General features: G+C 38.2%; 1 protein-coding gene across 2 annotated transcripts in view; it reads right to left on the bottom strand.

The window, feature by feature from the left end:
* Positions 1-2242: 2242 nt before the first annotated feature.
* LOC139140274 (short transient receptor potential channel 4-like) overlaps positions 2243-11470 on the bottom strand; it is a 31474-nt gene continuing 22246 nt past the window's right edge. For both annotated transcript variants that reach the window (XM_070709416.1, XM_070709417.1), the window contains 5 exons: positions 10735-10930; positions 6352-6531; positions 5001-5048; positions 4219-4325; positions 2243-3560 (listed from right to left, as the gene is read on the bottom strand). In XM_070709416.1, coding sequence (XP_070565517.1) covers positions 3395-3560; positions 4219-4325; positions 5001-5048; positions 6352-6531; positions 10735-10930 — 697 coding nt within the window. In that variant the 3' untranslated portion in view covers positions 2243-3394. The remainder of the gene's footprint in view (positions 3561-4218; positions 4326-5000; positions 5049-6351; positions 6532-10734; positions 10931-11470) is intronic.

Here is an 11470-nt window from a genome sequence, read left to right as displayed (position 1 = left end):
TCTTTGATTTCTTCCAATGAAAATACAATATTATGAAACATATTTCAGTAAATACAATCAATTCATTTGATTTTAAAAACCTCAACAAAATCACATTTGATTTGAATACTGATTCAAATTATATAACTTTTATTCTACAATGCCAACTAATGTATGTGTGGCAGTCTGATCGTTAATTTCCTGGCAGACGACCCCCGAAACCAATAAAACACTGCCCCACACCCCTGTAATTCCTGTCCAATTACTTACTCTCCTTCACTACGGTAAATATATTTATTAACATAAACTGCGCGTCCGCGTAACACATCGTAAAGAAGGAATGGAGGTGTATCTGGCAATGATCTTATTATTTTGGCGTGTTCCCGAACTACATTTTTAATGTGATAGTAAACAAAGTAAACAATACAATGGCTGCTGCTCTGCGCATGCAATGCGATGTTGCCGACATAAAAAATTGAAGGACTTTAAATGAGATATTGCACGTGAGCCAAAAAGAAACCTAATTCTGAGTTTTATAAGCCGAACAAAAATGTGGTCCTTGGGCAAACAGACAACGCGACAGATACACAGGCATACTAGACATACAAACGTACAAAGATGTCCCCGACTATGTCCCCGACAATGTCGTCATCGCCCATGCGTACAGGTGAACCAAAAACGATGGCAAATAAATGCCATTTTATATCATGGGTACTTTAGGAGTTGAAGTTAGGCGTGAAAGAAGACAGGTTTGATACATACATTAAACTCGACCCCTTTTTATGTCGATCAGGCGGATTTTCCCTAGGGATATTAGAAACACGGTAAAATTGTCTATATCGGATATCTATGAAAAAGTTGGACTGTATCTCCGGAATACATTTGAACTGAAGCATGTGGACCTCATCCGCATTAAAACATTTTCAGAGACAGTGACTGTTCTATAGTGTTTTATTTGGTTTAAATTTGATAGATTAAGGCCAATTTCTCAACATCATAACAGTCAACACCATTCCCTGCGAGCCCGAATTCTGAGTTCCCCAAGTGGGTTATTTATCAATTTAAGCAACGTGGCAAGAAACTGGAATCAGCATAGACATAGAACAAGAACATCGGGAGACATATGCAGGTGCGCCATCTATCGACAGGCCAGTCATTTACCGTAGAATGCACCACGTCTAAAAACGCTTGAATGAATGTATAATGTGTCTACTCCATGGTGCTTCATTTTTTTTACAATTGGTAGGCCAACAGAGGACATGCATGAATCGAAATTTATTACCGCTCTAACTTTTCTTTCCCATTTTCACTATAAATAGATTTTCTCCAATATTGATTAAACATTATTAAATATGAGTAAACAGCTTGAAAATGAATGCTTTCTGGCTTATACATTCGCCACACTACAAAAGGTTAGCAATTGCAGGACTGACTAATAAGAGACCGCCGCGAAAATTAAGTTACCTCGTTTGCCTATGCGAGCAACTAACTAACCAATAAAAACACTGATTGGGTGACGAATACTTCTCCACCATTCAGTAGTCCTGGCACATGTCGTTAGCTTCTGACAAGTCGTAGTATTATGACAGAACCCCTTGTGTGTTTCACAAGAACATAGAAGGACCCTGACAAGACTAATGAACAGTGATTACAATCTACAATGCACATCATTTGCGTATATCTAGGCTTTCAGAAAATGTATACTTTGGGGTTACAGTTTTTGTACGGAAATTTCATTGTTTGGAAGAGTCCAATACTTGTCCTTCACCCCTAAAAGAGAAGAATAAGAACATATGTTCAAACACATTAATAGAAATGCAAATTTTGGTACTGGAGAAACAAATAACCCAAGATTTACTGATATTTAAAATTCAAAATGACCGACATCCCTGTGTTAACTCTATGGAGGATTTTTTTCAAATTTGGAAAAATTAAGCCGGTTAAAGTTTTATCACATCAAGAGCTTTGAAATGAACCCCCACAAGTGGTATATTACAACAGAATTGTAAAAGTTTGAGAGTCACAATATCTGTCCCCGAGGCGCATTCTACGTTAAGGTGAAGTACTACGAATTACGTCAAAATTAAGTTGTGGTGTAATTTTCTTGAAACTTTGCACAAATATTCTTGGAAGTTGTGCAAGTGCAAAAATGAAATAAAAAATGGGGGTCACCAAGCTTGTTTCCATGGAAACGGACGTTAAAATGGCGTCGCTAGAAATAAATAAAATGATATAATTCACTTAAACTAAAGAAAGCAATTATCAAACGCTTAGCAAATGAGTTCATTTTAATAATTACCAAGACTTAAGATCCATATCTATCGAATGTATAGTTTTCATGATGTTTGTGAAGAAATGTTAACATAATCGATTACACAATGACGATATCGAAATTATATCACTACATAATTTTCGAACTTTCTTCCTGTCGCTTTGAATGGTGTCATTTTGACCAAACTTGGCGAATAAACTCCTGACATAATACAATTTAGTTTACACTTTTAATAAAAGGGTGTCACCATGCTACTTTTTACAATAACTCCAGGTGAATGGGTAATTTGCGCCATATAAATGGGAGAGAAATGTTAATTTTTCGCTCATATTGAATAAAAACCAGCTTCCTAGGGGGTCAAAATATGACAAGGTTATAGGTCACATGTATTTCTAAGACACTGGGTTAAAAAATTAGGTAAAAGCGCAATTTCAACAATGACAGGTGATGTTAAATACATGCTAAAAAATAACCCATTTGCGGCAGGCTGGAGTTAAATCTGCGCAGAAACGTTCTAAAGCGTCTGCGCGTCCGAATTCGTCGCCCTTTACCTAATTCACTTATACTGTCCATAAAAAATGTTCTTTATTAAATGCCTCGATGTGAGTGCAAATCAGTGCATTTATTTGAATAGGAACATCCTGGGCCAGTGAAAGATGTACTGACCGGTTTCCATGGTTACCCAGTCCAGTGAAGCCCTTCGAGGTTTTCGACGTCAAAGTAGACGCTTGACACTAGATGTAAAATATCCATGCGCCCACTTCTATTTTGATTTTCGTTAAAATCTGTTTGATGCTGGTCAATAATGGTAAAATTCTTTGAATATGCCCTGCATGTAACTAAATGTCATATAGCAATAACTATGAAGAGGCATGAAATAAAAATATTTATGCCTGAATACATGGGCTCGTGTGCCCTCGCAGAAAGAGACAATTTGCGCTCCTTACATTCGGCAAATTGTCACCTGCACTCGGGCACATAAACCCATATATTCAGGCAATAATATATAATCTGGCTTTATGGCTTGTATCTTTCATCTTCTACTCTTGCAGAATCTTCAACTCGTCAACGCCTGCCTGATAAAGTTCTTATTCCCTTTTCTAATCCGACACGTTTTGCTGTTGTTTCGTTGTATGACTGTCTTTAAACTACCCCCGCTGGTGTCGGTGTAGTACTTTGTCCTTCATCTCCTGGACTACCATCGTCCTGCCGTCGACTGTCATCGTTACCATGCAGCTTGTCTCGTAATTCGTCCCTGAGTTTATCGATCGACTTCTCAAGTCGTTGGATCATATCGCATATTTCAAATCTAATTGCAACACCAAAAACAACATTTGATTAATGTTCAGTTTCACATGGAGAAAGTGTCCGAGTTGACAAAAGTAGTTGCAACGCATTATACTTATAAAAGATTTATCCATTCAAGGAACTAAATAGTATTACGTCAAGGCATATATAACTTTATGAGTTGATCACATACATATCACTTTGGTTCAGCCGGCCCCTTTATCTAACTGAGGTTTATGTTAACATATCATGTGGAGGCTATCACTTATTTGCGATATTTTGGCGGCAGAGTTTTACCAAAACAGCGTTCTGAAACTCTCTTGCAAAACGATATCTGGTTGTTCCACGTAGCAGACCATAATTGGAAATGAGAAAACAATTATAACGCTCCCAATCAGCAAAAAAATAACATCCAGTAGTAACTTAAACACGTATAGAGGCCTGTCCCAGTGGCTAGATTGGAGTGCGCTGGTCTAGATTGGGTAGATTGCGCTGGTCTAGATTGGCTAGGCAACGGATAGATTGGAGTGCACTGGTCTTACCAGTAACATTAGATGCATGTGAAAGCCTGACTACATTCACTCACTGAGAATGCAGTTATTGCATACGAATAAGCCTTCAGTTCAATGCTGCTTTATTCGTTCATTTTCCTCACATTATTTTTTTAATTTTGAAATTACCTGGCAATTGGTGAGTCACTACTTAAAGGATAACTACCATCGGAGTTGTCGGTATGTTGAGGCGGTTTATCAGCGAGATAGCGTTCGATCAGTCGTCTACAAACGACCTGGAGCAGTGAAAAAGAAAGTAGAGGAAATTGCATTTCACAGAAAGAGAAAGAGATCTCTACATCATCGACGCTACAGAGAACACCTTCCGAAAACAGTCTGGTACAGCGATATGCGAACACAGAGATGGATATCGTGAACACTATGCTTCCAGGCGAGATATCACTTTCTCTGATACTTGATGCTCTTCCCCATTACTCCTGGTTTTTGCCCTGGAATAATACTTACAGCCAAGTACGAGGAAAAAAATCATCCCACGGGCTCTTGAAATTTAAAACAACGGACGGGTGATCTTTGACACTTCACCGTAAATTCTGGAATCATAGTTTGTTTATTTGGGGGTTTTTTTTCAAATTCATTGCAATCAAGGAAGTTTTTTACTCTTTTCACTCAACTTTAATTGATTTATCAATTTCCTGAGATATTATTTGCTATCACCATCGCATAGTAGAGAAAACCACAGTGAAAAACACGCTAAATTTTCAACGGATACTTTCAGAATTTGAATAAAATCGAATAGTTAAATGTTGTGCATGGCCTGTTGGTGACTATTAGCCAATTACCCTATAGTGTGTCCATCATAAGCGTCAAAACACAATAAACTTTCAAAGGAAGTAACTCAGCACCTTGAACACCCTCATGAAAAAAAGACGAACATTTATATTTGTCCTTGCCTCATAGTTTTCCTGGCTCTCTTTCACGTATTCTGATTTCTGCTGAACCTGTCCAAGAAATACAAAAAACAGTTACTAGTGTACGTGAGTTTCATCTGTACAGGATTGAGTTGCACCCTTTCGCCTATTTCAACGTCAAGCTATCATATACCCAGCATTTTCTTCACTGTTATTGACAAAGCCATAATATAATTCTAGTAAGAATGATATTATGCTTAAACTTGACATTTGGCCATTATGTGGTACTCGATGTACTTCGGCTTTGTTCAGTGCGACTTCGTATCCGTTTTGTTACCAAAATATCTCAAAATTAGGAAGCAATCGATTAAAAAATAGCACTTTACAAAACGAAAGAAATGTTAGTATTGAACATCAAGTCGAACCGGGCCTAAAGCTCTCAGAAAAGATGTACATGAAAACGACTGCCAAACGACAAGAGAACAAGCAGAAAGTGATGACGTATACATTCATGTATGCGATCTTCATCTCTCTACCTTAGGGGAAAATTCCACGAGTAATATTGCGCAAGATATGACCATTAATTTCACACCTGTACTGCACTCAAATCATTCCCTTACAAGTTGCATTCTGCACTGTTATGGACAAATCACGAAAATTGCTTGTTACCAAGTATGTGACTTAATCCCCCTCAATATCGCTATTAGATCATTATATGATAGTTTTTGCCTCTAAGCTCGTAACAACAACAACAACAATGATAATGATAATAATAATAATAATTAATAATAAAGTATTATATAGAAATAATAACACGAATAAAAATAGGTTCAATTTCCGTGAAACTTTCACCATAAGGGTATTTTGGGTCGAAAAGACTAAATATGATATCGATTTCACTGCCCCATGTTTCCATGGTAACTATTTTAGGTGTTGAAAATTTCAGTTTTACTTATATCCCTGAAAAGTTACTTTGATTGATATGAAAATTATCTAGTGGGGAAGTTCGGGTCAGAGAACACAAATGCCAGACTTATTTTAATGTTTCGAGTTGCCATAGTAACTATTTTGGGATGGAAAATGTTACTTTTTCCCTAATTCCTATTAAAGAACAATTAATTGATGTAAAAAATTGATAATAAGGGGTTTTCTGGTTAGCACACCAAAAAAATAACACTCATTTTAATGTGGGATGTTTCCATGGCAACCATTCAGTAGTAACAACACCTTTTTTTCAGAAGTCCCGCAGCTTCAATGAACTGTTTTTAGATTTCTATATATTACCTATAGCCCCTAAACTTGTAATAATAATAATAATAATAATAATAATAATAATAATAATAGTGTCACAGGTAGAAAATAATATTTTAACGTCAAAATATAGAATGCCTACCTTTTTCCTAACTCCAACATCCTTACGACAGCAGAGGCATCGATGCAGCCGCCGGAAACAGTTGATGAAAGACCTGCTACTCGGAAAAATATTGAATGGGGGCGCTTGGGTGATACCTCTACTGAAATAATCCATCCACAAGTCCGCGCGATGGAATTTCCACTCAATGTCCGTATTTTCCTGGGAAAAATAAATTGGTTTTCTTTGAGAACGAGCTCAATTGCAATTTCTAAACGGCGGGAGATCATCGTCGACGAATGTAAGGCCCACTTATATCTGTGCCCGTTATATTTTATGCCAATCTCTAATTTCTCTAGATTTAACTGTTGTTGTCGCAATGCTCCTTTGGGGTTTGTTTCATGTTTGAAACAGGCATATACCTCGAAATCAATATGGAGTAAATGAGAAAGAAAAGTATTTTGATTTCAGGAGTTGAAAACGTGACGGCACTTGTTGGGGTACCCGCTGTGAGTTCACCACCAGTAAGTTTTACGACTCACGAGACCAATAATGTTCGTTCATTTCGTCTTCTTCCAAGCATTCAATCAATCAATCAATCAATCAAACATAATTTATATAGCGCCAGAATCCAAGAAAAAAAATCTGTTCAATGGCGCTTAGAAGAATTGGTCCGCACAGTAAGCTAGTTTGAAGAGATGTGTCTTCAATTTGTTTTCGAATGTTTCCAGACTTGATGATTGACGAATTTCTTGTGGTAAGTCATTCCACAGTTTTGGAACACAATTTAAAGCAAGGCTGCCATGTGTCTTGTTGTTGTATGTTGTTGTGGCCAACAAGCCCTTGTTCGCCGATCGGAGAGAGCGTTGAGGTGTGTATGGCTTAATTAAAGCACTGATATATCCTGGGGTTATATTATACAGAGCTTTGTAGATAAGCAGTAGAATCTTGTAGTTTATCCTGAAGCGGACTGGCAACCAATGTAGATCCTGAAGGATTGGTGAAATATGTGTGAATTTCCTGGAACAAGTGATTATTCTGGCAGCAGTGTTCTGAGCACGTTGGAGAAAAGAGATGGAGTTGTCGGGAAGTCCAAAGAGTAAAGCATTGCCATATAATAGTCCAATTTGGTTGACAGAACAGCATGAATTAGTGTATGACAGGTGTTCTTCTTGAGGTATTTCCTGATGGATCTGATTCGGCGGAGATGATGGTATATTGCATTGCAAGTACTTTTGACGTGATGGTTGAACATATGGACTTTGTCAAAAGTAACACCAATATTCCGTGCAGAGTCGACAACAGGTACTGAAGATGACCCGATCATTAGATGGCGAACTGGTTCAGGAACTGTGTAGAATTTGGAACGGATGAGGAGAATCTCGGTCTTAGTATCATTTTATAATAACTGCAACTTGTTTATTGTAATCCATGCTTTTATGTCACTGATGCAGGTTTCAACAGAATGCACGGCTGATGAAGCATCGCTGTATGAAAAAGCCAAGTATAGGTTATTATCATCTGCATATTGATGAAACTGAAGGTTATGCTTGCGAATAAGTTTGCCAAGGGGAGATATGTATATTGTGTATATTGGGGCCCAGCACTGACCCCTGAGGTACACCAAAGGCAAGATGCGATGGTTGGGTAGTGGTACTTCCAATTTTGACTGATTGAGAACGTTGATTTAGATATGCTTCAAACCATTTCAGAGCTACACCAGTTATGCCAAGTTTAGAAAGTCTGTTCAGAAGTATCTTGTGGTCGATAGTGTCAAATGCTGCCGACAGGTCCAGTAAAATGAGAAGAGCATACTTATTACAATCTATGGATAGAAGAATATCATTATGAATTTTAAGTAGGGCTGTTTCAGTACTGTGGTGTTTCCTGTATGCTGATTATAATGGTTTTAAAAGATTGTTGGTGACTAAATGGTTATTAACCTGTGCTGCAACAATCTTCTCCAGGACTTTGGCGTGAAAAGGCGAAATTGAAACTGGGCGGTAGTTCTTGAGTGTGTTACAGTCTAAGGATGGTTTCTTGAGAATAGGGGTAACAACTGCAGTCTTGAAGACATCAGATACTACACCATTTTCAAGAGAGTGGTTCACAGTCATGGTGATGAATGGAAGAAGTGAGTCAAGGTAATCTTTGAGTAGCGAAGTTGGAAGTGGATCAAGGCAGCATGACTTTGGCGGCATTTCCGTTATGATCTCACGGATTTGCTGAGTACTTGATGGCTTAAAGGATGACTATGTTAATGACGTACACATTTCAAAGGTCGAATATTGGGTCGATATTACATTTGAATCCAGTTTATGACGAATGTCCTCGATCTTGGTAATGAAGAATTTATTGAACCGTTCAGCAAGTTCAGGAATAATTTGTGGATTGGTAGTGGGTTTGGTTTGTGGAACAGTGTAGATACAGTTTTGAACAGAGATCTCTAATCATTGGCATTGTCCTCGATTAGATTTCTGTAGTAGTTGCACTTTGCTTGACGAATCAATTTATTGGTAAGGTGACAGTGTTATTGGTAGATCTGTTTGTGGACTTCGAGTTTTGTTGACCTCCACTTCCGCTCAGCTGATCTACGTACCCTTTTTGCATGTTCAATTTCAGGAGTGTACCATTTTGTATTTGGACGTACAGTGATGATGCGCTTCTTAACAGGTACATGCTTATCAAGAATACCACTTAGTGCTGAAGTACGTTGCTAAGGCAGCCTGTAAATCTTTGATAGGTTGATGGAAGCTTTGGGTAGAAATAATATCACTGGAGAAATCATTTCTAGAAATGGATGAAATGCAGCGGAAGACAACATCGCGTCTAACAAGTGATGGCTTCTGGAGATTTAACCCAGCATGGATAGGTCTGTGATTAGAAAGTGTGTGGTTGTCAACTGATATTAACTAACTAAATCATCTGAGTTTGTCATGATTAAATCTAGGATATGGCCATGCAAATGAGTTGGTTCGCTGACCCATTGCTTCAGGTGACATGAGTCAATGACATCGATGAATTTCTTGTTATTTGGATTCAATGTAAATTAAAGTCTCCAGCAATGAAGAGTTTGCCTTCATATGAAGTGTATTTCTCAAGCAGAGCTTGAAACTCTTGTAGGAACTGTGAAACTGTATATTTGTTCTTGACACTTGGTGGGGGCCGATAACACTATAATAAACTTTAAGGAAATACCATGATGCTGTAGTGTGGCTTCAGTTGCTTCAATTGACATAATGGATTTTAGTGGTTTCTAAGTGCAAAGTTTGATTTTAGACTTGTAGATGAGGGCAATCCCACCACCAGATGTATTACATCTTGGAGAATGCTGAAATGAATACCCATAGGGAGTGCATTCATTAATTATGTATTCATTGCCATCCTTTTCCATCCAGGTCTCAGTCAATGCAATTATGTCACTCTCTTTTTCTGTTATGAAGTCTCCAACTTCAGTAGCCTTATTGCAAATTTATCTCGCATTCCAGATGCTGAGAAGCCATTTAGATTTCCTGGTAATGGGTTTGCATTCATCAACAGCAGGTGTGTTAGGCAAAAGTCAAAGTCCAGGAGGCTTAATTTTTGGATGACATGTGTTAATAGATGGTGTTGATCTCTGTTGATTAATACCAGCTCTTGTACCTCGATGAGTTGGTCTTTTCGGCTGTATCTTACATAGCTTGATGACATTCCAGGTTTGTACTGGCAGTCTTCTACAATGCATAGTTGGTGATTTTCTGAACAGGTGTAGTAGGATGCTTGAATACTGCATCATTAACATACGAATGCGATGCCTTCAATGCTGTCTCTAAAGGGAACTTGAAGTGTAGCCACAGACAGAGAAAATGCCAGAAATATGACTGAAAATAGCAAATTGTCCAGCGTTTTTAGGATAAATGAGCATTCACAGACTGACTGTATCAGAATGAGCTTTTTCCAAGGTCAAACAGCAACAAAAAAGAGTCAAGTCTGGGGAGAACTGTGTGGAGGCCGCCAATGTGGGCGCACTACCTAAAACAGCATTTAAACACTGGAAGCATTTTGGGTATATTTTACAAGTGGTATAGCCACGAACTGATGACGTCAAATTCCAGTACACAATACACAGTGCCATAATTACAAGGCATCTGTGTTTTGTGTACGGCGATTTGACGTCATCAGTTTGTGGCTATAACACTTGTAAAATGATGCCGCATTTTGTTCCTACGCCCTTTTCCTCGAACATCTTTATCATCATTACAGATTCCGAACATAAAATTTACCTTTAAAATAGCTTCGGATATTCAGGATACAGAATATTACATTATGTAGTCTGCAACTTTTGTGATGTTTTTAAGTCATTTGAGGATAAAAAGAGATTTTATTGGGGGATCATCTCAAAGAGACTAAACAATTAAAAATGGCTGATGCAATCCGGATGCTTACCACAATACTGTCATAGGTGGTTCCCATCAATGCAATGAGGAGATTGAGTAGAATTATGACGGCTGCAATTTGATAACAGGCGAACAGTAACCCTCCAACGAATTCTGTTAACAGGTGGTCGGCTTCAACCTGCAGTGCTTCCAGATCGATCAGTCCGTACAGAGACCAAAACAGAGTCTTCAATGACGCCGACATACTGCTCCGCGAGATGCACGGTGAGGAAGTTATGGTCGTCAGCAGACAGAGTATTCACATGCCAACACAAAAACATACATGGTTAGTCATCGGTTTCAGGTAGGGTTAGAATGAAATCAAGACCGAAAACAACTCAAAATTTCATTGAATGAAATGACAGTGGACTAACAGTGAAGTAACGTACGACGACAACGACGACGACGACGACGACGACGATGATGATGATGATGATGAATAAGAGCAGGTTAAAGTCGTAGAATAATGAATAAAAGCCAGGAGTTTCACTGGTGTGACTGCCAAACTATAAATCTAATTTCTAAGACATGTTTCGAAATATGAGAGACACAGAAAATTTGATTGATGACCAAAGACGCGTCCAATACGTCTGATCCTGTAATGTTTTGTCAGACGTATTCGGCTAAAAGACCCTCTACTACTAATATTACGACGTGCAATAAAGTATAAAGGGAACTCAATTCGAAAAGTCGATGCTGTTCAGTCGGAGGATTGTCCACCAAAATTGTTGAACTGATCACATCAC

The sequence above is a fragment of the Ptychodera flava genome, chromosome 9 (genome assembly GCF_041260155.1).
Source record: "Ptychodera flava strain L36383 chromosome 9, AS_Pfla_20210202, whole genome shotgun sequence".
NCBI classification, from domain to species: Eukaryota; Metazoa; Hemichordata; class Enteropneusta; family Ptychoderidae; genus Ptychodera; species Ptychodera flava.
This window is presented reverse-complemented; position numbering and strand designations above follow the sequence as displayed.